The 21,033-nt window shown below is 42.6% G+C and overlaps 2 protein-coding genes across 52 annotated transcripts in view; one reads left to right on the top strand and one right to left on the bottom strand.

The window, feature by feature from the left end:
- ENTPD5 (ectonucleoside triphosphate diphosphohydrolase 5 (inactive)) overlaps positions 1 to 7,079 on the top strand; it is a 34,930-nt gene extending 27,851 nt beyond the window's left edge. For 26 of the 48 annotated variants that reach the window (XM_060418307.1, XM_060418309.1, XM_060418301.1 and 23 more), the window contains one exon: positions 379 to 7,079. In XM_060418307.1, the coding sequence (XP_060274290.1) occupies positions 379 to 617 (239 nt within the window). In that variant the 3' untranslated portion in view covers positions 618 to 7,079. The remainder of the gene's footprint in view (positions 1 to 378) is intronic. The other 22 variants (XM_027972010.3, XM_027972011.3, XM_042252755.2 and 19 more) reach the window with 1 other exon arrangement.
- Positions 7,080 to 7,199: 120 nt separating this feature from the next.
- On the bottom strand, positions 7,200 to 20,831 carry COQ6 (coenzyme Q6, monooxygenase). Of its 4 annotated transcripts, none has more exons than XM_004011068.5 (12): positions 20,648 to 20,831; positions 14,708 to 14,842; positions 13,341 to 13,399; positions 12,912 to 13,035; positions 10,718 to 10,848; positions 9,914 to 10,021; positions 9,761 to 9,823; positions 9,464 to 9,571; positions 8,292 to 8,494; positions 8,102 to 8,217; positions 7,767 to 7,933; positions 7,200 to 7,332 (listed from the first exon to the last, which is right to left on the bottom strand). In XM_004011068.5, the coding sequence occupies exons 1-12, from the start codon at positions 20,811 to 20,813 to the stop codon at positions 7,303 to 7,305; spliced, it is 1,410 nt and encodes a 469-aa protein (XP_004011117.2). In that variant the 5' UTR covers positions 20,814 to 20,831; the 3' UTR covers positions 7,200 to 7,302. The 4 variants fall into 4 exon arrangements, with proteins under 4 accessions (XP_004011117.2, XP_027827807.1, XP_060274281.1 ...); XM_027972006.2 differs by having other exon boundaries at positions 7,767 to 7,833; XM_060418298.1 differs by having other exon boundaries at positions 7,200 to 7,933.
- Between the last annotated feature and the right edge of the window lie 202 nt (positions 20,832 to 21,033).

Below are 21,033 nucleotides of genomic sequence, written 5' to 3'. Positions count from 1 at the left end.
GCAAATAACTGATCTCATCCAGAGGCCATGAAATAGGACTAACTGGTATTTCCCTGTCTTCTGGGTCTCAGCATTAACACTGTATAAGGGACTTAGTTGAATTAAGCCCCAACATTAGGTCATAGCAAATGAACTAGGTAGGACCCACGCACCTTTGGGTATATGAGATGTCACGTCAAAAATGTGCAGGTTCTTGATGAGCTGGAGTCCTCCAGAGGCTGTCAGTGCACAGTTCTAAAGCCCCTGAGACTCCCAAGCATCTGGGAGAGGAAGAATGAGGATTCTGCTGTGCTTATTCTCAGTCCGTATTTAGAGAAAATCACACCTCTCAGATGGCTGCAGACTTGCATTGCACTCTCTTCTTTCTCTCACTGCCAGTGTGTGATAACCTGGAAAACTTCACCTCAGGCAGTCCCTTCCTGTGCATGGATCTCAGTTACATCACAGCCTTGTTGAAGGACGGCTTTGGCTTTGCAAGCAGCACCGTCTTACGGGTAAGAGAGAGGACACCAGTGTCACGTAACAGCCCTCTCACTCCACGGAATGTTGAGATAATTTCATTCAGGCTATGGACAAGGCAGTGTGCAAGGCACCATGAATATGGGAAATCAGCTTGATGGAGTAGCAGCTTCTAAGTACAGTTGACCCTTGAATAATACAGGCTGAATAACACGGATTCTTTTCAATAATAAGTATTACAGTACTACACAATCTGTGGTTTGTTGCATCCACAGATACGGAGGCCCGACTGTAGTTATATGCAGGTTTTCGACTACACGGGTTGGCACCTATAACCCCCTGTTGTTCAAAGGTCGACTCTATATTACCAGGCAAGCTATCCCAGAGGTCATAGAGCAGAGTGGTTTGCGGCCCAAGTTAAGATGCCCAAGTCACATGGTTTATTAAATCAATTTCAAAAGTCAGAGTAAGAAGCAAGGGGAACACACAGGATGGGGTGCAAGCAGTGCTGTACTTCCTGAATTCTGGGTTCATACGTCCTGCCTGTCTTTGCTGCTGACAACGTGGTTTCAAGTACTGTAGGTAAAGTTTGGTCAAGGGAGCACAAGGACAGAGGGTGCCTGGGGCAAAGCTGCTCTTTTTGAAGGGGCATGGGGCAGGTACACTGGCCAGTAGCATCAGCTCACTCAGTCCATTTGATGATTTTGTTTGGCAGAGGACATGACGGACCTCTGCCAAAGGGCATCACCAGTGAGTAGCTTTCTAAGACCTCATGAGTATTGAATGCCTTACGTAGTATGTTGTATGTATTTTGTGTGTGCCTCATATATTTAGTGCCTCTTCAGTTTTGAGTCCCTCTCTGTCTTCCTTACTTCATCTGTAGTAGCTTGTTATCTATTCCAAACAGTAAGTTTCATCCATCCCCTATTTTTTTATATTCTATACCATAATTTAGTAATTGCACATTTTAGTTACAAAGGTGATTAAGATGTAATCTTTGTCCTCAAATATTAATAGTATACAGACCATTAGAGGAGATGTAACAAACATACAACTATGCCACAAGGCAACTTTGAATTTTAAGGTCAAGTACATAGATTGTACTTTGTGAAGTTCCCTCCTCTTGTGTCACTTCCCCTTCCTGTTTCTTCATTTCCAGATCAGTTTATAGTGCCTCATTTCTTATGTTACACAGATTTCATAAATTTATTTGTACAAAGGTATTTGGATTTAATGTGGTGTTATACCTGCCGAGAATATTGGCATTTGTTACTTGCCCATAGTCAGTAAAGTGTAGTGTTAAAAGCATGCCTCTGTTCTCTATCAGATCTGGGCTCAAGCTCTGATTCTACAAGCTTACTAGCTCTGTAGCCTTAGATGACTTACTTCCCCTCTCTTTAAGTTCCTCATTCAAAACACGGGGGTCCTTAGAGTACCCATTTCTTAGGGCTGTTATGAAAATGGAGATAAAGTACAGTGCCTGGCACATAGTAAGTTATTAATATTGTTAGTGTAGGCAATTCACACCAGTGGGAGGCTTGGGGTCATCCTAAGCCCTCAATACTAAGTTAACTACTACCTGTACTTAAGCATCAACAGTAACCAAATCATTTAAGGACAATTTTCTGCCATTTCCATTTCTGGCATCCTTTACGTCTTCATTTCAGTGGCAGCAGAATTTGCATCAGGGGTGGGCAGTCCCCAATTCCAGAGATCACTTCACTTTGGCATCGAGGTCCTGAGGACAGAGGGACATTTCAGGGTGGTGGGGCTAGGGGGCACTCCCAGTGTGACTTGGGTATCACAGACTAAATCTCAAGATAATGATTCACATGCCATTCTTCTCAGCTTTTGGCACATTGACTGTTGACTTCATTTTATTAAGTTAACACAAAAGAATTGTGTCATAAGAAGTTAGAAGATTAAAAGCAGTCCACTGATTTGCAAACCTGGGCATAGCATCTTTATAATAGCTTATGCAGAATTCCAGTAAAACTGATAAAAATGGAGTTATCTGGTTGAAGCAGAGGTAGGGGGCCTGGAACACCACCATCTGCCTCCTTTCTCCTTTGAAGCACTTCTAAGGAACCCCTAGGATTCTGAAGAAACAATTTGACAAATGCTGATCTGATGCTGGGAGGGATTGAGGGCAGGAGAAGGGGACAACAGAGGATGAGATGGCTGGATGGCATCACTGACTCGATGGACGTGAGTCTGAGTGAACTCCGGGAATTGGTGATGGACAGGGAGGCCTGGCGTGCTGCGATTCATGGGGTCACAAAGAGTCGGATACGACTGAGCAACTGAACTGAACTGAATCTAATCCTGTTATGTAATTGAGAAAATTAACTTTTGCCCAAAGTCACGGAACCAACTGAAGCACAATCTGGCCTAGAATGCCTAAAATCCCTTGGTTGGTTATTAACGAGTGCTTAAGAGGAGGAGGTTAATTACAAAGTATGAATTGAGAAGCTTAGTATGTTCTTTCCTACCCCTAAATCTACTAACACCTGCTATATATTTAGTTTCAGGACTAGGGAGAGTTCAGAAGCCTATCTAAAAGGTCCTTTTCAGAAGTCCTGAGTTGAGACCACTTCCTGGGCCAGAAGATTCAGGGATCAGATGGGCAGGCGTAGTGGGGCTAGGCAGTAGCAGGGGGGAACTTACAGGGAGTGTCGGGAGAAGCCTCCAGAGACTGCCTACTCCCACTGCTGCCTTGGTTTAGCTATGTAGATGATCTGGGAAGATATTATCTGCTTGTTATACTTGCTAGAGTTGAAAATGGAATAAAAATGTGAAGACTTTTTCTCCTTCCCAACAGCTCACGAAGAAAGTGAACAACATCGAGACCGGCTGGGCCTTGGGGGCCACCTTTCACCTGCTGCAGTCTCTGGGCATCTCCCACTAAGGCGATGCCATTCCTCTGAGGCCTGCATTTGCCAACATTTTTAAAGGGAGAACGAGAGAGGAGAGGATTCTGTTGTGTTCTGAGCTAGTCTGGGGGGCCCAGCAGCTGTTTTCATCAAGAGGAACGGGCTTTTGTAAACAAGTCTTGCCCTTGGGTCTAGAGATTTGGGTTTAATTAATTTTACACATCAAATGTGAACTGTTTCCTAACCACTCTTCATGCATAGCTGGTACCAGAATCTAAATCTTTGAGGTTCCTTGTGTATCAGAGAGCCAAAAGTAACAGCTTTGGAACTTATAACCTTGGGGAACCCAGGGATGGAACCGTGGCAACCAAAGAAAAATCTCATTTCAGCCCTTTTAGTGCCTCATCCCTTTGAACATTTTAATTATCCTCTTAGATGTTAAACTGATGACAGTCCCATGACCTTTTGACACTGGTATTTTTCCTACACTTTGCCCTGTCCCACCTTTACTTCCACTTACCTGCCCTTAAAGAAAAAGGTTTTGCTTTCCATGTGTAATTCAGAGAAAAACACCATATCTGAAGTTACACGATCCCACTTTGTGTTAGCGCCAACCCAGCAGCTGAGAGCAGCCATTCTAAATCTCAGCAGGATGGAGAGCAACTCCTCATTGGCCAGAAGGGGGACATCCAGTTAAGGGGACACGTTTTGGGAGGGTGTGGCTGCCTTGTACAGACCACCTTTTAATCAACTTTTTATCAGTCAACCCTCGGATTAATGAACACATCCAATCTTATATAAGGAGTATGTGTGTTTCCACTGCAAATACCTCCTCCTACACTTGTGTTTATATTGTCATCTTAAATTTTATTTCTTTGTATTTCTAATACAGCTATACCCTGGCTTCTGGTAAGAGGCCTGTGGGTATGCTTTCCAAGGACCTAGATTTTGGTAATAGCCCCTTTCAGCTTGCCCTTTTAGTCTCTTCATAGCAGTGTCTCTTTCTGCCCTGCCCCCTGATCATTTCATTCTCTACATAGCTGTCTAGTCCCAGGGTTTCTGATACCCTTCCTGGTGATACATTTGACTTGGTTGGCCATCTTGGCCCACTTCCATATAGTTGATGCTCACTTTGAATATTCAGCATCTGATTTTGTGAATTATTTCCCCTAAAGTCCATTATCTTGTTCTCTCCCACATGACCAGCATTTGCTTGTCTACCCACTTGATTGTTCTTGGACTTGGAAGATCTTCCTGTAGTCTGGCTCTTTACCTCCAGCTGCCTTCCAGCAGAATTGTATCTCTACACACTTGTAGCTTCCACAGTAGACTCAGCTTTTTCACATAAATATACTCGGCCCTCACACCAGTTCCTGGGGAACCTTATTTTTAAAGATAGTCCATTGAGTCAAGAAATATTTAATATCTGACATGTGCAAATAACTAGGCAAATTTCTATATACTTATCCCCCCAAATTTGTTTTTTCAATTCTATGTGGCATTTTTGCATTCTTCACACTAATGTTTAATTATACTGAGGTCACCTTTATACCTACTCCTTCTTCCAAAAATGCTAAAACAGAATGAAATAATAGAATCTTTAGAGTTGGAAATGGCTAAAAAATGTAATCCAGTCTTCTATCCATTGCAGTCCCTTAATGCTTCTAACTCGTTATCACTGTTTCTGTTTAGGCATGTTTCCAGACAACTCATTCCACTTTGGGACTGCACTGATGTTAAAAAAAAATGCCTCCTCCATAGTCACTTCTGCTCTAATCCCTCCTTCCAGTCTTTTGGGGCTTCCCTGGTGGCTCAGATGGTAAAGTGCCTGCCTGCAAAGCAGGAGACCTGGGTTCCCCTAGGTCGGGAAGATCCCCTGGAGGAAATGGCAACCCACTCCAGTACTCTTGCCTGGAAAATTCCATGGATAGAGGAGCTTGATAGGCTACGGTCCATGGGGTCACAGAGTCAGATATGACTTCACTTTCACTTTCATAGTCTTGGTGTTTTGAAGAAAACACCTCCTAAATCCCTTACATTCTCTTTAACATACTACTTGACCTCTGGACCTTCCCATCTTTGACAAAGAGAAGGCCATTAGAACCAGTCTTCATACACTAAATGTTCTTCAAGATTAGGGACAGGGAATCCCCTGGTGGTCCAGTGGTTAGGACTCTATGCTCACTGGTGAGGGCCCAGGTTCAGTTCCTGGTTTGAGAACTGAAATCCCATAAACTTCACTGGGGGAGACCGTTTCCCATTAGAAACCATGTTTTCCCAAGAGATAAGCTGTGTTCAGTAAAGACTCCTCCAGCTTGATGGGTTCAGAGAAGTAAGATTTCCTGGTCTTTTATCACCACAGTTTATCTCTGAAACATTTTTTATAAAAGCCACACGTTGTTCAGCTGACTCCTTTAGTCATCCCAAATACTTTCAGAACTCTTGGGCAGATGCATTATAACTCCAGAAATGTAGCTACATATTTTCTGATAATCTTGATTAGAACATCTGGAGAATTAACCAGTTTATCCATTATAAGAACAATTTAGAATGAGAATTTTTATTTCTTACAAAAGTTTGTCTATAATATTCTTTCTGCTGCTAGTATACTTTTGGGGCCTCTTACTAAGAGGTCCTACAGGGTCTACTATTGGTGATTAGGTTTCCTTTCTGTAAATATGTTATATATTTCAAATACTTAGGACAAGGCCTGCCACATAGTGGATGTTGTGTGTGTGTTTTCATCAAAACATCCTCTGTGGGTCATGGAGGTCCTTGCAAGGTGTGCCTTAAAATTCATGTCTTGCCTGATTTTGTTTGTGTACTTTTGTAGAATCCATGTTCTTTTTACCTATTTTCTTATGAAAGATGACCTTTTTTCCCTACAGTGACCTTTCTGGACTTTGCCAGTAGTCACCCAGCTTTTCCCAGAGCTGCCATCTTTCATTCTGGGCACATTTTTCCTGAGATTCCAGGAACACTTGCAACATTCACGTTTTTACTCTAGGATCTTATAAATTTTCTGCATTTACCTGAAAAGCTCCCCTGTGGTAACACATTTCCCACTCCTTGAAAAATATTTCCCAAGAAAAGCTTACTTTGGGTCAAAAGCAGACTGTTATCTTCTCCTTTCATCTTCAAATCAGACTTCTGGGCAAGATATTCTTTATGGCATACAAATCCAAAGGATCCATAAATCTCTTCAATAGGCATCTTGGGTACTGTGAGGTAGGCACTTCAAAACTGCAGAGTAAAGCTACCCACCCCACGCCCAGGTCTGCCAGCAGTCTGCAATCAAACGTGAACAAATTCTGCTGCTAATCAGACTCTTTTCTTTTGACCTGGTTCCTGAGGTCTTTTAACCTGTGCAATGAAATTATTTATTGTTTTATGACAGAATACAGTGGTGTCCCACAGAGGAGCCATTGATGAAAAATGGTGCTGTGATAAGGAAGTAATAACTAGCATTTTAAAATTTGGTTTCAAGAAAGTCTAATATTACCTATAATAAAGGTTAAAGCAATTTGTCTTATTCTGCATTCTAGCATTAATTTTAAAATAGCAGTTCTAACAAAAATGTATCAATTGACTTTCTAATTCTTATCTTTATTAAAAAAAACTATAAATTTACAACCAGCATTTTTTAAAAGTTGTATAATTCTTTTTCAAAAAAACTGTTAACAAGTGAAAATGAATGAGATGGCACCTAAGCAATTTTTGTTTTAATAAAAATTTCTTTTCAACCAAGTCATAGTCTTCCTTTGTTTTTTTTCCCTTGGCTTGGTTGATATGCCCTCCTCACCATAAATTATCACTCATTATTTGGGCTCCAAAAGTTCATTAAGCAGAGGAGAAAAAGAGACAGAAGAATTCTAATGTAAATTTATTAAATTTTGAAATGACGTTATGGTCTTGGCAAAAGATGTTCAATATTCATTTTTCATCAACATAATCTCCAGAAGAAGAGTATTCATTTGCTTGCAAAGGCCATAATCTGTTCCTAGAGATAAAATGAAATCAAGTGAGTGATACTCTTGACATTTTAACATATGAAGGCAGGTGAAGATAATACTTTAAAATATTTAAAGTGATTGAAGCAAAAATTGGTGAACGTTCCAGATAGATTCTCCTTCCAGGTCCCTCCAAAGTAACTTTTAATGGAGGTTTCTCAGGAAAGAAGCTGGACAGCAGCAAAAGGAGTTTAAGCATCTTTAAGAACCCCTATTCACTATTTTATATCAAGTTACTGCTTGCATGTGGGCTAATGCCTAAAAGCGCAGCAGGGACATTTCTGCTCATAACCACTGGGGAAGGTATTCAGATAAAGATTATAATTTAATAGCCAAGAAAATTAATCCAAAGAAATTAAAGAGTCATTGGCCGAGTCATTCCTCAGTGAGCAAGATTCTTGGAGATCCGGGAGAGCTCTCTTACTTTGAGTGGAGGCACTGCATTTGTAGCCTGCAAGCCCCAGGTCCTGAGCAGCACGAGGAGGGTAGCCCTGGTGGAATAGAGCCTTTTCAGTAGGTCGGTAGCAGCCAGAAGAGCAGTGTTGTGACGCTGTCTGTCTGTTTCATAACTTGTGAGGTGGCTCATGGAGCCTGGAGGGAAAAGGCAAGGTTACCTCCCTAATTCTGTAGTACTATTTTCCTTCCTAGCAATCCAGATGCATTTATGCCCACTATATCTGGCTCCTGAGGAGCCATTTTCGCAGTCTTCCCATATTATATGAGCTTGGGATACTTCTCCAAGGTACACTGAATCCTTACCTAAGTCTTTGCCATTGAAGGCTGCAGTACTGAGGTGATGAAGCAAGCTGGAGATATCCCCAAAGCCCATGTTGACACCTTGCCCTGCAAGTGGATGGACCCTGTGGGCTGCATCCCTAAGAATAAAGCAGAGTTCAGGTGTGGCCTCCAGCCAGAGGGAAAAGGGAGCGCTGTGTTGTTACTGTCTTACCCAATGAGGGCCAGCCGAGGCCGGACGTACTCGGCAGCATGTCCCAACCCAAGAGGAAACAGGACTCGGCTTTTGGCGTCCACCCTGGCTACACTGGGGGGCAGCTGGCGAGCTGAGACTCTAGTGGGCTTCAGAAAGGCAACCGCGGACTGCAGCATGGAGCCAGCTGAGTCGATGAAGTCTGTGTGGTTCACATCACTCCACTGAGTAGTATCGACCACAAAACAAAGTGAAAGTTCATCAGCGATTCCAGTGGGGAGTTAAAACATTCAACAAGGCAACCATTTTATAACCACAGCCATGGGTAGTGGTACCACAAGTTGCAACTCCTCAAATGAATGCAAAATGCAATTCCCTATCACTCCCCACAAGCTGTAGGATCAAGCCAAATTGCTCATGAGCTGCCCCTGCCTACCTCTGAGCTTCATCTTTCAACCATTCCTAACCCTCAAAATGCATGTGCCAGCCACAAAGCAGCTCTCTCTACAGCATGCTCTTGATTCCACACTCCCCTCTGCTTAGAATGTCCCCTCAATTCTAGCTCATCAGGAGTATCCAGAAGCTACCATCGCTTTGTAAACCTACCTCCAAACGGTCCTCTGTGTCTGTTGTTCTCCTTCAAGCTCCATAGTATAGCACCCTATGCAAACTCGACACTGGACCCTAACTCATGTCTGTGTCCTTCCTCACTCTGTACTTCCTGAAAGCAGGGACTATATCTCACTTGTCTAACTCCAGCGCCATCTACATAGCAGCACTCGTAACTTCCTGAACGAATGTACTGCAAAGGCCTTATGCCAGGAACATATACTAAGTGACCCAGAAAGGGTCCTCATTTATCTTGGAAGCCCCTTTAGTACATTTAGTTCCTTTTGTTCTTGCTGGCTTCTGTTAAAATTGATCAAAGTATTATCACTTCAAAAAAAGTTACTTATCCAAGTAACTTCCACCCAGGCAGCTGTTTCAGTCAGCAGAGCAGCAGCCCACAACCCTCAGAAGGGCACACAAGCCAATTTCTGTGGTTTTACATTTTCCTGAAGCCTCTCCCCCACGTAACCTAGATCAAGTGGTACAAGTCCAAAGGGGCAGTGTATTCATTATTACTTTCTTCTTACTCAGAACTATCTTTCTGTATCTATCCCCGCAACGCATCATTGGCAGGTGATACTCACAAAGGCAGAGTTAATGGCATCCACAAACTCCTCCTCCTCCATGCTGACCAGCTCTGCTGCATGTTCATGGGATGTGGACCAAACCAAGGAACTCAAAGTGTCTGAGAGCTGTGTCAAAAGAACATCAATGCCAAGGGCTGACACTTCGGTTCCTAAGAGCTCTCAGGGACGATAAGAAGGGGTAACAAAGCTAGTGTGGGCATAGCCCCTTGCAACCAGCAAAAGGCTGAGTGAAGTGAGGTTCTAAAAGGCGAAGGGTTGACATGTTTAAGAAGACAAGCCAGAAGGACATCTTACCGGAAGCAGAGCAATGGGCCCGGAGGGGAGAAATCTCTGCCAAGCTACATTGTTTTCGGTGGCCTACAACACACAGGAGAAAAGTCCTTGTCAGGAGTGCCCAGTCCCAGTTAGGCATGAGCAGGGCTGCCGATGGTAGGCTCAGGATCTTACCTCTGATAAATGCAGAGTAGCCACAACAGCGGATTGGTCATAGTTCCAGCTAACATTCCGGATTCCCGCAGCCTGCCGCACTCCTGAGTTGTGACCGTCTGCACCAATCTGTGTGCAGACAAGAGCCTGCTGAGTCTGCCAACCTCTTAAGTAACAAAACTATTCCAGAAGGTTGTCCCTGCCTCCTAAAAGTTTTCTCTAGTTCCAACTGTTGGCAACCCCATCTGGGGCAGGCAACTCTTTATCACACCTACCTCACTCCCAGCCCCTAGAGGAGAAGCCCTACATAAGTGATCCCAGCTTCAATGAAGAGACCACAGCTGGACATCTGACCCAAGAAGGGCCAGCCATAGGTTAAACTCAGCCAAAGTCTCTTCATACTGAACTAGAAAGCAGCAAGGCAGACACTGGAGCCAAACAGTCCTGATATAAGGCTGAGAATGGCTGCCATGTAAAAGGGGAAGCTGATGAGCAGAAAGAAAGAAAATGGGACATGCAAGATGAGTGACTGCAGGATTCCCGAGAGGTAGGGAAAGGGCTCATTTTCTGACCCTCTGATTCCTGTCCCTGTAAGGCCAGCTATCCTTTACTTCAAGATATATGGTGGTCTGAGAGATTGCCTCCTGTGCAGCACTTACAATAGGGCCATCCCAACTGGAGCTGGTCTGAGTGGGTCCAGGTCCTTATAGCCAAAAGCTTTGCCTCAAATCAACTTCAACTAGAGCTAAGATCTAAAACAAGAGACCACAGACTAATAAGATGCGGATATGAAAGACCCCTGGCAAAATAAGAATCTTCAACTACCAACAATTTGGTCTGGAGGGTTCTGCCATCACCTAGGGTAATATGAACCCAAGGGCTGGAGTCTGCCATGGAAAATGGATAAGGCCAGGTATAGCTGATTGCTTTGCTCTTGTAGAGAACGGTCACTCGGTCTAGGGAGGTCAGAAGAGAGAAAACAAAACATTAGACAGTTGGCCCAGAGTCTGAGGAAAAAACTCAGTAACTAAATAAAGCAAGGTTGCAAGACAGCTTATCTTTATCTTATCATTGACTCCTAAATAAGAAAGGTAAAGACCTTAAAAAAAAAACCCATGTGATCAATGTTATGGTCTAAGAGCTAATAAAAGACAGAGATCACAGGGCTGAATCAGTGTGTGTGTGAGGGGAGAATCTCTCACTGACTTATCACCTGACCAGGCGCTCTTTTTTCCCCTACTCCTGCTCCTCTAGTTTCTTTTTCACTCTGTGTCCAAATGAACCCACATGTGCTTTCAGACAAACAGGGTGGGGAATACCACAGGCTCAAACAGGTTCTAGATTTCATAAGGTTTTCCTTTCCCCGAAAGACATTTTACTTTTCTGATCATAAAAATTATATGTTTATTACTTTTACTTGGTGTAAAAGTCTGAACTACAAATAAAGGTTTAAAAGGGGGGGAGGGCAGGGAGAATCACCTTTAATCATACCACTCAGATATAGCTACAGTTAAAGCTTTGTTCTATTGCTTTCCAGGTAATTTCCTATGTTTGTACATGCACACACACCATTCCCCCTCATACACACACATACAAGTGGGATCATGCAACACAGACTTTTTTTCACCAGTATATTGTGGGACATGTTTCTAAGTGACTGTTAGATCTAAGTTATCTTTTAAAACTACATGGAAGTTCATTCCATGGATGAACAATTCTCTCATATCAAAAAGCATTTAAGTTGCTTCCAATTTTTCTCCCTCCAGAACCCTGAAATATCTATAAAACATATATATATATATACACACACACATATATGTATATAAAGGGAATTTATAGCCAGACTACACAAAGAACCCTTACAACTAAAAAAATAAAGACAATCTAGTTCTAGATGGGCAAAAGGTTTTGCATAGACACTTCTCAAAAAATATACACAAACAGCCAACAAGCATCTGAAAAGATACTCAACATGATTAGTCATCAGGTAAATACAATCAAAACTATGAGACACCACCTCACAGTTACTGCTGCTAAGCTGCTAAGTCACTTCAGTCGTGTCCGACTCTGTGCGACCCCACAGACGGCAGCCCACCAGGCTCCCCCATCCCTGGGATTCTCCAGGCAAGAACACTGGAGTGGGTTGCCATTTCCTTCTCCAATGCATGAAAGTGAAAAGTGAAAGGGAAGTTGCTCAGTCGTGTCCGACTCTTCCCGACCCCATGGACTGCAGCCTACTAGACTCCTCCATCCGTGGGATTTTTCCAGGCAAGAGTACTGGAGTGGGCTGCCATTGCCTTCACCACAGTTACTAGAATGGCTATTTAAAAAAAAAAGAAAGAAAGGCTAAGGGGAGTAAGTTTTGGCAAGGGGTGGAGAAATTGGAATTCTTAAATTTGTTGGCAGTAAAGTTACATGGTGCAGCCTCTTTCAAGTTTGGCAATTTATGAAAATGTTAAACATAGAATTATTACATGACCCAGCAATTCTAGTCCTAAGAATCCACCCAGAAGAAATAAACCATATATCCACACAAAAACTTGTACACAAATGTCCCTAGCTGTATTCACAACCACTAAAAAGTGGAAACAACCCAATGTCCATCAGCTGATGATGGATAAACAAGGTGTGATACATGCACACGAGACTGGAGCATTGACTCATGCTACAACATGAATAAATCTCAGAAATATATTCAGGGAGAGAAGTCAGACACAAAAAATACACATCGTATAAGTCTACTTAAATGAAATGTCCAGAAGAGGCAAATTCTGAAAAACGCAAAGTCACTGAATTGTACACTTAGAATGGGTGTACACTTACTGGTATGTAAGTCATACCTGGGTAAAGCTGTTTTAAAAAGAGAGAGGAAGAACAACCCTGAAATAACCCTCAGAGGGCTTCTTTATGGTGAACATCAGTATCTGTAGGAAAGATCCTTTCAGTAAGTCCTAGAATAATTCCAGGCCAGTTCTCCTTCCAAAGAGTGACTGGAAGATGGCAGAGTCAGGGGCCTCACCTGACACAGCCTCCAGCTGCTTAGTGAGAGCATGCATGATGACATCGTTCTCCACTATATAGCCCATGTCATCTAAATTATCCTTATCGAACATTATCAGGGCCTCTGAGCAGGCATCCCACACCTGGAAACACAAAGGGAAAGCATGTATTACAACCCAGGGTAAAGGAGGTATTGCTCTAATCAGAAACTGAGCACCGCTTTCCCAAGGGACTGAAGCAGAACAACCCCAAGGTGTCAGTCCCTCTGGCAGGAGATGTACAGTAAGAAGAAAATTCTCTTGTGAATGCTTCCCTCCTACTTCCTGAGATGGAGTGTAAACTCTGCCTGAATTCTTCCCACATTTACAGAAAACCTGGAGAACGTGTACTCCATTATTTTAACTCAAGACAGACTGAGATATCTTGCCAAAAGTGATAAAGGAGGCACCTGCATTCGCCGAAAGGCTCTGTATCTCATGTTGCAGATGTGGTCCCAGGCACCAAAACCTAGGAGAGAAAAGAGCTACATACAGACCAGAGCAATCTCACGGGACCTCCCTCCCTTCTGGGTCTCCCTTTGTGAGCGATTGTTCTCAGTGTTCAATAATAGAGAAATACTCACGACTTCTACCCTGTTTGGTGCTAGGAGCTAAGCTACTCTGTTTCCCAGTTCTGATTACACAGCATGAAAAAAGACCCAGCTTTCATGATCAAGGTCAAATCACATTGAAAGAGAGAAATAATAAAGGAAATTAGATCCATATTGTACTTTCTCTTCACCATCCTACTAAGGTTACAAAGTCATCCTACTGAGTTACAAAATCCTACTGAGTTACTAAAAAAGTGTTAAAAAAATCAACCTACTGAGGTTACAAAGTGTTAGTCACTCAGTCCTGTCTGACTCTTTGTGACCTCATGGACTTTAGCCCATCAGGCTCCTCTGTCCATGGAATTCTCCAGGCAAGAATAATGACGTGGACTGCCATCTTCAGGGGACTCTTCCCAAGGATTGAACCCAGGTCTCCCTTACTGCAGGCAGATTCTTTACTGTCCGAGGCACCAGGGAAGCCCACTGAGGTTACAAACTCCCTGGATAAAGATGGTTTTTTTGTTTAAATCTAGAGAACCAAAGCAATTCATTCATTGAAATATTTATTGAGCACTTACTATGTGCCAGATACACTTCTAGGTACTGAGCACAAAGTGGGAAACCACACAAATCTCAGCCCTTCAGCAGCTGACATTCTAGCTGGAAAGATAGACCCTCCCACAAAATCAGGTACTAAGTGTCATAAAGAAAAATAAAGCAGTATAAGGGGCTAGAGAATGATGCAAGAGTCTCATTTTAGATGGGATGGTTCCACATAGGCTGGCTTGAGGGAGCAACATCTGGCAGAGACCTGAAGACCATGTGCTAACCGTGCACACATCCACCTACACCCTAGAAGCACTTAGCATTCAGGCTCCCCAGCCCCACAGACGGCTGACTCTGGGAATAAAGAGGATGCTGGCACTAAGTGAAGGGTCACAGTTAGTTCATATAGTTTCAATTCCACCAATTTATAATGACCCAACATCACAAACGATGCCCATATGGACCCACATGTCTGCTGGAAGTCTTCCTCAGACTGGAAGTGGACACATGAACAATTCTTGGGACCTTCAGCCATGTACAGACTTACCACCCCCACCCACCTCTCCCAGGCACCTCGGTGAGCTCCCTCCTGGCCAGGTGCCCCGCTGACTCTGCCTTAAGAGACATTCTAGAGAGTCAAGACAGGAGGCTGGCACTATGACAGAAGATCTTCCACTCACTACTGAGAAGAGTTGCAGAGCCAGGGGAGATGGAGCTGACCCTGTTGCTGTAAGTTTCTGGCAATTTCTCCAGCACTTTCTTTGGACCTGCTTCTAACAACAGGATTTTCTTGTCACAAAAGTGAATATCATGTCCTAAAAAAAAAGAAGAAACAAAATGCTATATCATTTTAGAAAAATCAATTTATTCTCTCATTTCCAAGAGAAGTATCATATTAACTAATTCCTTAGTGCTTAGGATACAAATTTATTACAGGGCACATAAAAAGGGAACATCATACGGAGTCCTAAGCAGTAACACACAGCACCTTTTCAGTCATGTAAACCACCCTGCTCGTGGCAATAAGAACTCCCCAGACCAACCCCTGCCATGTGCAAAGAAGCAAATAATGGCATAACCCGTAACAAGGGAATAGAATGCCCTAGAAAAGAAAAAAGAAGGCAGGCAGCAGTATTTAGATACCAGATAGTTACAACCTTAAAAGTATTAAGTCACTAAAAATGACAAATCCTGTTCAACAGAAGAATAAAGCTAACAAACAAAATTCACTGTGGTCTCAAGATTAAGTCAAAAATAAAAGAGCTTATAAAAGAAAAGAGAGCCAAGAAAATATACCAGTGGTGCCGAAAACTCTGGTCCTAAAACATCTGTATAGTGAAGTAAAAAGAGGACTTGGAGACTTTGGTACTGGGTAACTAGCACAGACACAGACCCTCCACAGTGTCTCAGAAAAAGGTGCAGGGAAAAAGATAAATAGTGAGCTGCCACTACCAAGAAAGGAGAAAACACCTGTGATGGAATTACCAGAGAGAAGAAACACTGCAGGTTTTACTTAGTAATGGTCAGGGAAACCCCACAAACCTTGACCCCTCTTTTTATTTTGGAATGTAAATGACAAAAAAAGGCGCTATTGTAACATACAACAAAGAAAGGGTGAAAATCAAGGGCAGCTCCAGTGGGAAAGGAAGTGAGTAGCGCTGAACCCACCAGCTAGGCATAGCGCCCCCTGCCGTGCGGCAGCGGTTCTGCTCTGAAGGATGGGAGCCCCGGCCTTGGCCACGCTCAGCAGAGCGGGTGATTTCCGGTCCATCACTTCTCTGGCCTTGACCTAACAGTAGCCGCTCCCGGACTGAAAGCCGCAGCCCCCTGCTCCCTGTGGAGCCTACTCGCTGAAGCCTCGCCTCCACAGCAGTGTTCTTCATACCGTGCCCGCACACCTCCGCCCCCAGGAGAAGTCAGTTCCTTGTTCCTCTAGGGTAGCTTTCATTTCAATCTTCCTTCTGTTCGTTATTTACAGATCGTTCCCCTTTGCTGGATTCTAAACTCCTTGGGGGCTAGGAATTCTTTTCTTATTGCAATAATGTCCCAGTAGTATATGCTGTTATCTCCTCAACCCACAAAGAGATACTCAATGTCTTAACAGACATTTTTGTTCAATGACAGACCAAGAAACATTTAGGAAGAGTCAGATTTCCATCCCATACTTGTCCAGGGGAACAGAAATAGAAAAAAAAAAAAAAAAAATACGTATTTTAGGCTATAATATCATTTAGCCTCTATAATGTTTATGTTGAAGCACAAACATATATAACTTAGCTGTTGATTGAATTAAATGAAACTATGAATTATAGGTGAATATCTAAATTTTAACCTTGAAATCATTTCATTCTATAAAGAATCCAAGTTAGTTTTATCAAATGACAACCTAGTGCCATAGTAATTTGTCACTTTTATGACTAACAAGATTATTATATTAATAGTTTACTTTTTCCTGCATATCTAAAAGCAAAGTTCCATAGAATCACTATTATCATTATCATCACTGCTAATGTTTACTAACTCCTATATGCCTAGTGCATATAGTTTACTATGGTATCTTCTGATATAATCCATAATATAATTTTATGAAGAATAAAAAGCTATTCTGTCCTAATTTTAGAGATGAGAAAAATCAATGTACAGAAATTGTGAGTAATTTATACAGTTCTACCTAGATAGAATTAGAGACAAGACCGAGGATTTAAACACATGCAATCTCATATAGAGACCTGTCACTTCATCATTTAACTTCCTTTAAAGGAAGTTTCCTTCTTATTTAAAACAATCATTGGACTGGAAATGAAAACCAGAAACTCTGGATTTTAATCCTAGCTCTCACAGTTTCTAGCTTTCATCACCTACAAATGCATACATAACACTATGTACTTTATAAATTTCCTTTGGTCAAAAAAAAAAAAAGATCTCCAAGCACATAAAATAGTCAGGGTCAATACTTTATTTTTCAGTATTTTATTTTTAGCTATTTAATATCATTGTTTTAGGAAACTCTCTTGGAAAAAAATTACTGGAGAATATCATTGACAAGTAACAATGCTGAGAGGGAACTAGACATTTCAAGCCTAAAACATAAACTAATGTGAGTTTAAAGAAGAAAAGAATCAAGGAAAACATAAACTGGTCTATAGGGAAATGTGAAGAGGCCACGGACAATTTTCATTTTTAAAGCAGCTATCCAAGATTAAGTGGATGTCAAAATGTAAAAGCTGATCACCATATAAACTATTAGCAAAGAATACTTTTGGGAATACAGGCCATGATGATCAAGGGGAGACACTAGCAAGCACAAAATCTCAAGCAGGTTGTTTACTTGACTCAGCAGGACCTGCCCAAGGGCAGAGTCTCCTTACTTTGTTTATATCTTATATGAAAAAAGCAGAGACTTGCTCACTGAATAAATTGTACCAAAGACTTACAAATCTCCCACCAAGCTTCAATTTTCATGTTTTAACATTCACTATTTTCTCTGAGCTTTTAAAACAAGAAATTAGCTGGTATGTGAATTTTTTAGGGAAAACCTACACTTGGCAGGTTTGACTTACTTAGAGGCAGCGACTCATAACCTGGTGTACTCAGCCTATGACCTCTCTTTCATAAACTTACACAGAGAATTGTTTTGCAAGTATCTGCTTATAGTCAGCCTTGAATTAAGGAATTTATACTTCTATGGAAAAAAAAAACAGAAAAATGAACAATTACAATACAGAATTCTCTACGCTTGTAAAAACTTTCCATCCTTGGGATGGGGCAAATGGGGTGAGAAAGAAAACAAAACAGGAAGGAAAAAACTGCTAAACAAAGAAAATAGCACACCACCAAATATTAATGAAATTAGCAAAAACTCAGTAAGACTAAAAAACTTTTCAAGTACATATCATAGAAAATTGTATAAACAGTTAAGAGGTAAAGTCACTACAAGACAATTAAGCTCTTCTCTGTTTCTTGTTCTCAAACTGTGGGAATATAGGGAATCCCCTGGCAGTCCAATAGTTAGGACTTGGTGCTCTCACTGCCAGGCCCAGGTTTCAACCTTTGGTCGGGATCTAAGATTCCACAAGCTGCTTGGCACAGAGGAAAAAAAAGTATACGCAAGATACTTTTAAAAGATGCCTATAGCAAGTGCTGATAACTGTATTTTACAAAATGATTTTGAGACTCAAGCCCATTAGCTTATATAAAGCACTGTTTGCCACCAGTCACCTAGAAAAGGAAACTTCCCTACTTTCTAGGGAAAATGTGACTATCAGCCCACACCGAAATCAACAAAGACTTTCTCATTATTGAAAAATGAAAGTGTTAGCTGTTCAGTCGTGTATGATTCGTGATCCCATGGACTATAGCCTGCCAGGCTCCTCTATCCATGAATTCGCTAGGCAAGAATACTGGTGGTGGTGGTTTAGTCACTAAGTCGTGTCTGACTCTTATGACCCCATGGACTGTAGCCCACCAGACTCCTCTGTCAATGGGATTCTCCAGGCAAGAATACTTAAGTGGGTTGCCATTTCCTTCTCCAGGGGATCTTCCCAACTTAGGAATCAAGCCCAGGTCTCCTACGTTGCAGGCAGTTTCTTTACCATCTGAGCCACCATGGAAGCCAGAAAACTCAAATCCAGTTTCTGAAAGTCACTGTACAATTGTTAAAAGCAAAAGAATTTGTTGGCCTAGGCTCAAACTCTGTCTCTGCCTGATGTGAGACTTTGGTCATTACCTAACCTTGCTAAGCAAGTTTCTTCATATAAAAGATGAAAATATCTACTTCACAAGGTAAGAGCAGTCTAAATTAAACGTGGAAAAGCAAAAGTTGGACTCAAGGTAGATCACAGGCTGAAAGGTAACAACTTAAACTATAAAACTCTTAGAAGAAAACACAGGAGCGAATCTTCCTGATTGGAGGTTAGATAATGAATGCTTAGACATGATACCAGAAGTACAAGTGATAAGAGGCTGATAAGCTGGACTTCATCAAAATCAAAAACTTCTGTGCTTCCTAGGACACCATCAAGAACGTGAGAAAACAATTCACAAAATGGGAGAATACATCTGCAAATCATTTATCTGATAAGGGGCTTGTGCCCAGAATATACTGCCTTGGCCAAAAGAATCATTCAGGTTTTTCCATAACATGTTATGGAAAACCCTAAATGAACTTTTTGGCCAATCCAATATAAAAAACACAACTCAATAATAAAAAGACAAATAATCCAATTTAGAAATGGGCAAAGGTTCTGAACAGACATTTCTCCAAAGAAGATACACAAATAACCAATAAACACATGAAAGAATAGTCATCATTAGTCATTAGGGAAATACAAATCAAAACCAGGAGATGTTACCTCACACTCACTATTATAACTATAACAAAACGACAATACAGTGCTGTCCAGGATGTGGAGAAATGAGACCTCTCATTTATTGCTGGTGGGAATGTAAAATGGTGCAGCCACTCTAGAACACTGGTAGTTCTTCAAAACGTTAAGCAGAGTTTACCAAATGACCCAGAAAATCCACTTCTAAGATTATATCCAAGACAACCAAAAATACATGTTTACACGAACAAAAGCATGTACAAGAAATGATTAGTAGCATTATTTGTTATAGCTCCAAAGTGAAAATGACTCAAATGTCTATCACTTGGTGAATGAATAAACAAAATATGCTATGTATAGCCACCAAAAATATTATTTACTATTTGGCAATAAAAAGAAAGTACCGGCTGGGCTCCCCCCCCCCCCCCCCCCCCCCGATCCCCCACGGTGGCTCAGCGGCAAAGAATCCGCCTGCAATGCAAGAGACTCCGGTTCGATCTATCCCTGGGTTGGGAAGATCCGATGGAGAGCATGGCGACCCACTCCAGTATTCTTGCCAGGAAAATCCCAGGGACAAAGGAGCCTAGCAGGCGACAGTTCAAGGGGTCGCAAAGACTAGGAGGCGACTGAGCACGCACACACTGGCATATGCTGCAACCTGGATGATTCCTGAAAACATTAAGCAGATTTCACGTATATGAAAAAGTCCTGAAAAAGCCAATCTATAGAGATGAAAAAGTACATGAGTGGTTGCCTAGGGTACTAGGCTGGAGGAGTCGGGGGAAAGGGCGGGCTGCATGGGCAGTGACTACTAACGGGTTCGCGTTTCTTTGGGGGGGGGGGTGATAAAAATGTTCTAAGATTCATCGTGGCGATGGCTGCACAGCTCTACGAATAAACTAAAATCATTACATTATATGCTTTTAAGTGGGTGAAGTTTACGGTATGCAAACTATATCTCAATGAAGCGGTCTAAAAAACATCAACAAGAAAACCGCCTAACCTAGCTCAGTAGACAACTGCCGGATGACTTCGGTGTCCAGACCGAAATAACCCTGGGCGGGTCTGTGTCCCCACGTGTTGGAAGGACTCTTACGGTCCCTCCCTCTTTTGACCCTTCGGAATTCTGAAGGAACAAACGTTTGCCCCTGGGGTCCTGGGGTTCCTCTGGGCAGGGAATGGACCACAAGATGTGCAAGACTCAGGCTTTGGGCAAACAGTGCCAAGGCTCCCACACTCCTCATCGTTCCTTCACGGCCTCGCTCCCCGCAAATGCCGGCCTGGAGATGCGCTTACCTAAGGCACAAGCCATAGCGGCGCCTACCAGGCCTCCCCCTGACACCACCACATCGTACACGTTGTCCGCAGAGGCGCCAGCCCACCTCCGGCAGGAGACCCGCGGGCCCTTCTGGGCAGCGGCAAAGACAGCTCCCCACCGGACCCTAGCCAGCTGGGCCGCCATGGCGCTGACCTGCGCCTTATCCGAGCGACTGAACTGAACTCAACAGGACCGCCTAAGGCAGCACTTCCGGAGACGAGCCGTCCAATCACCGGCCGCTAGAGCGACGATCTTAAAACCGGAAGTATAAATTACGAAGAGAATAGGCCAATCAGAAAGCGAGGCCTCCCTGACTGGGCCGGATAGAAGAGAGGCTGCCTGGGGAGGGGAATGGTTCGAGTAT

This window comes from Ovis aries, chromosome 7, assembly GCF_016772045.2.
Source record: "Ovis aries strain OAR_USU_Benz2616 breed Rambouillet chromosome 7, ARS-UI_Ramb_v3.0, whole genome shotgun sequence".
In the NCBI taxonomy this organism is placed as follows: domain Eukaryota; kingdom Metazoa; phylum Chordata; class Mammalia; order Artiodactyla; family Bovidae; genus Ovis; species Ovis aries.
The sequence above is the reverse complement of the archived record's forward strand: the minus strand, read 5'-3'. Positions and strand labels throughout refer to the sequence as shown.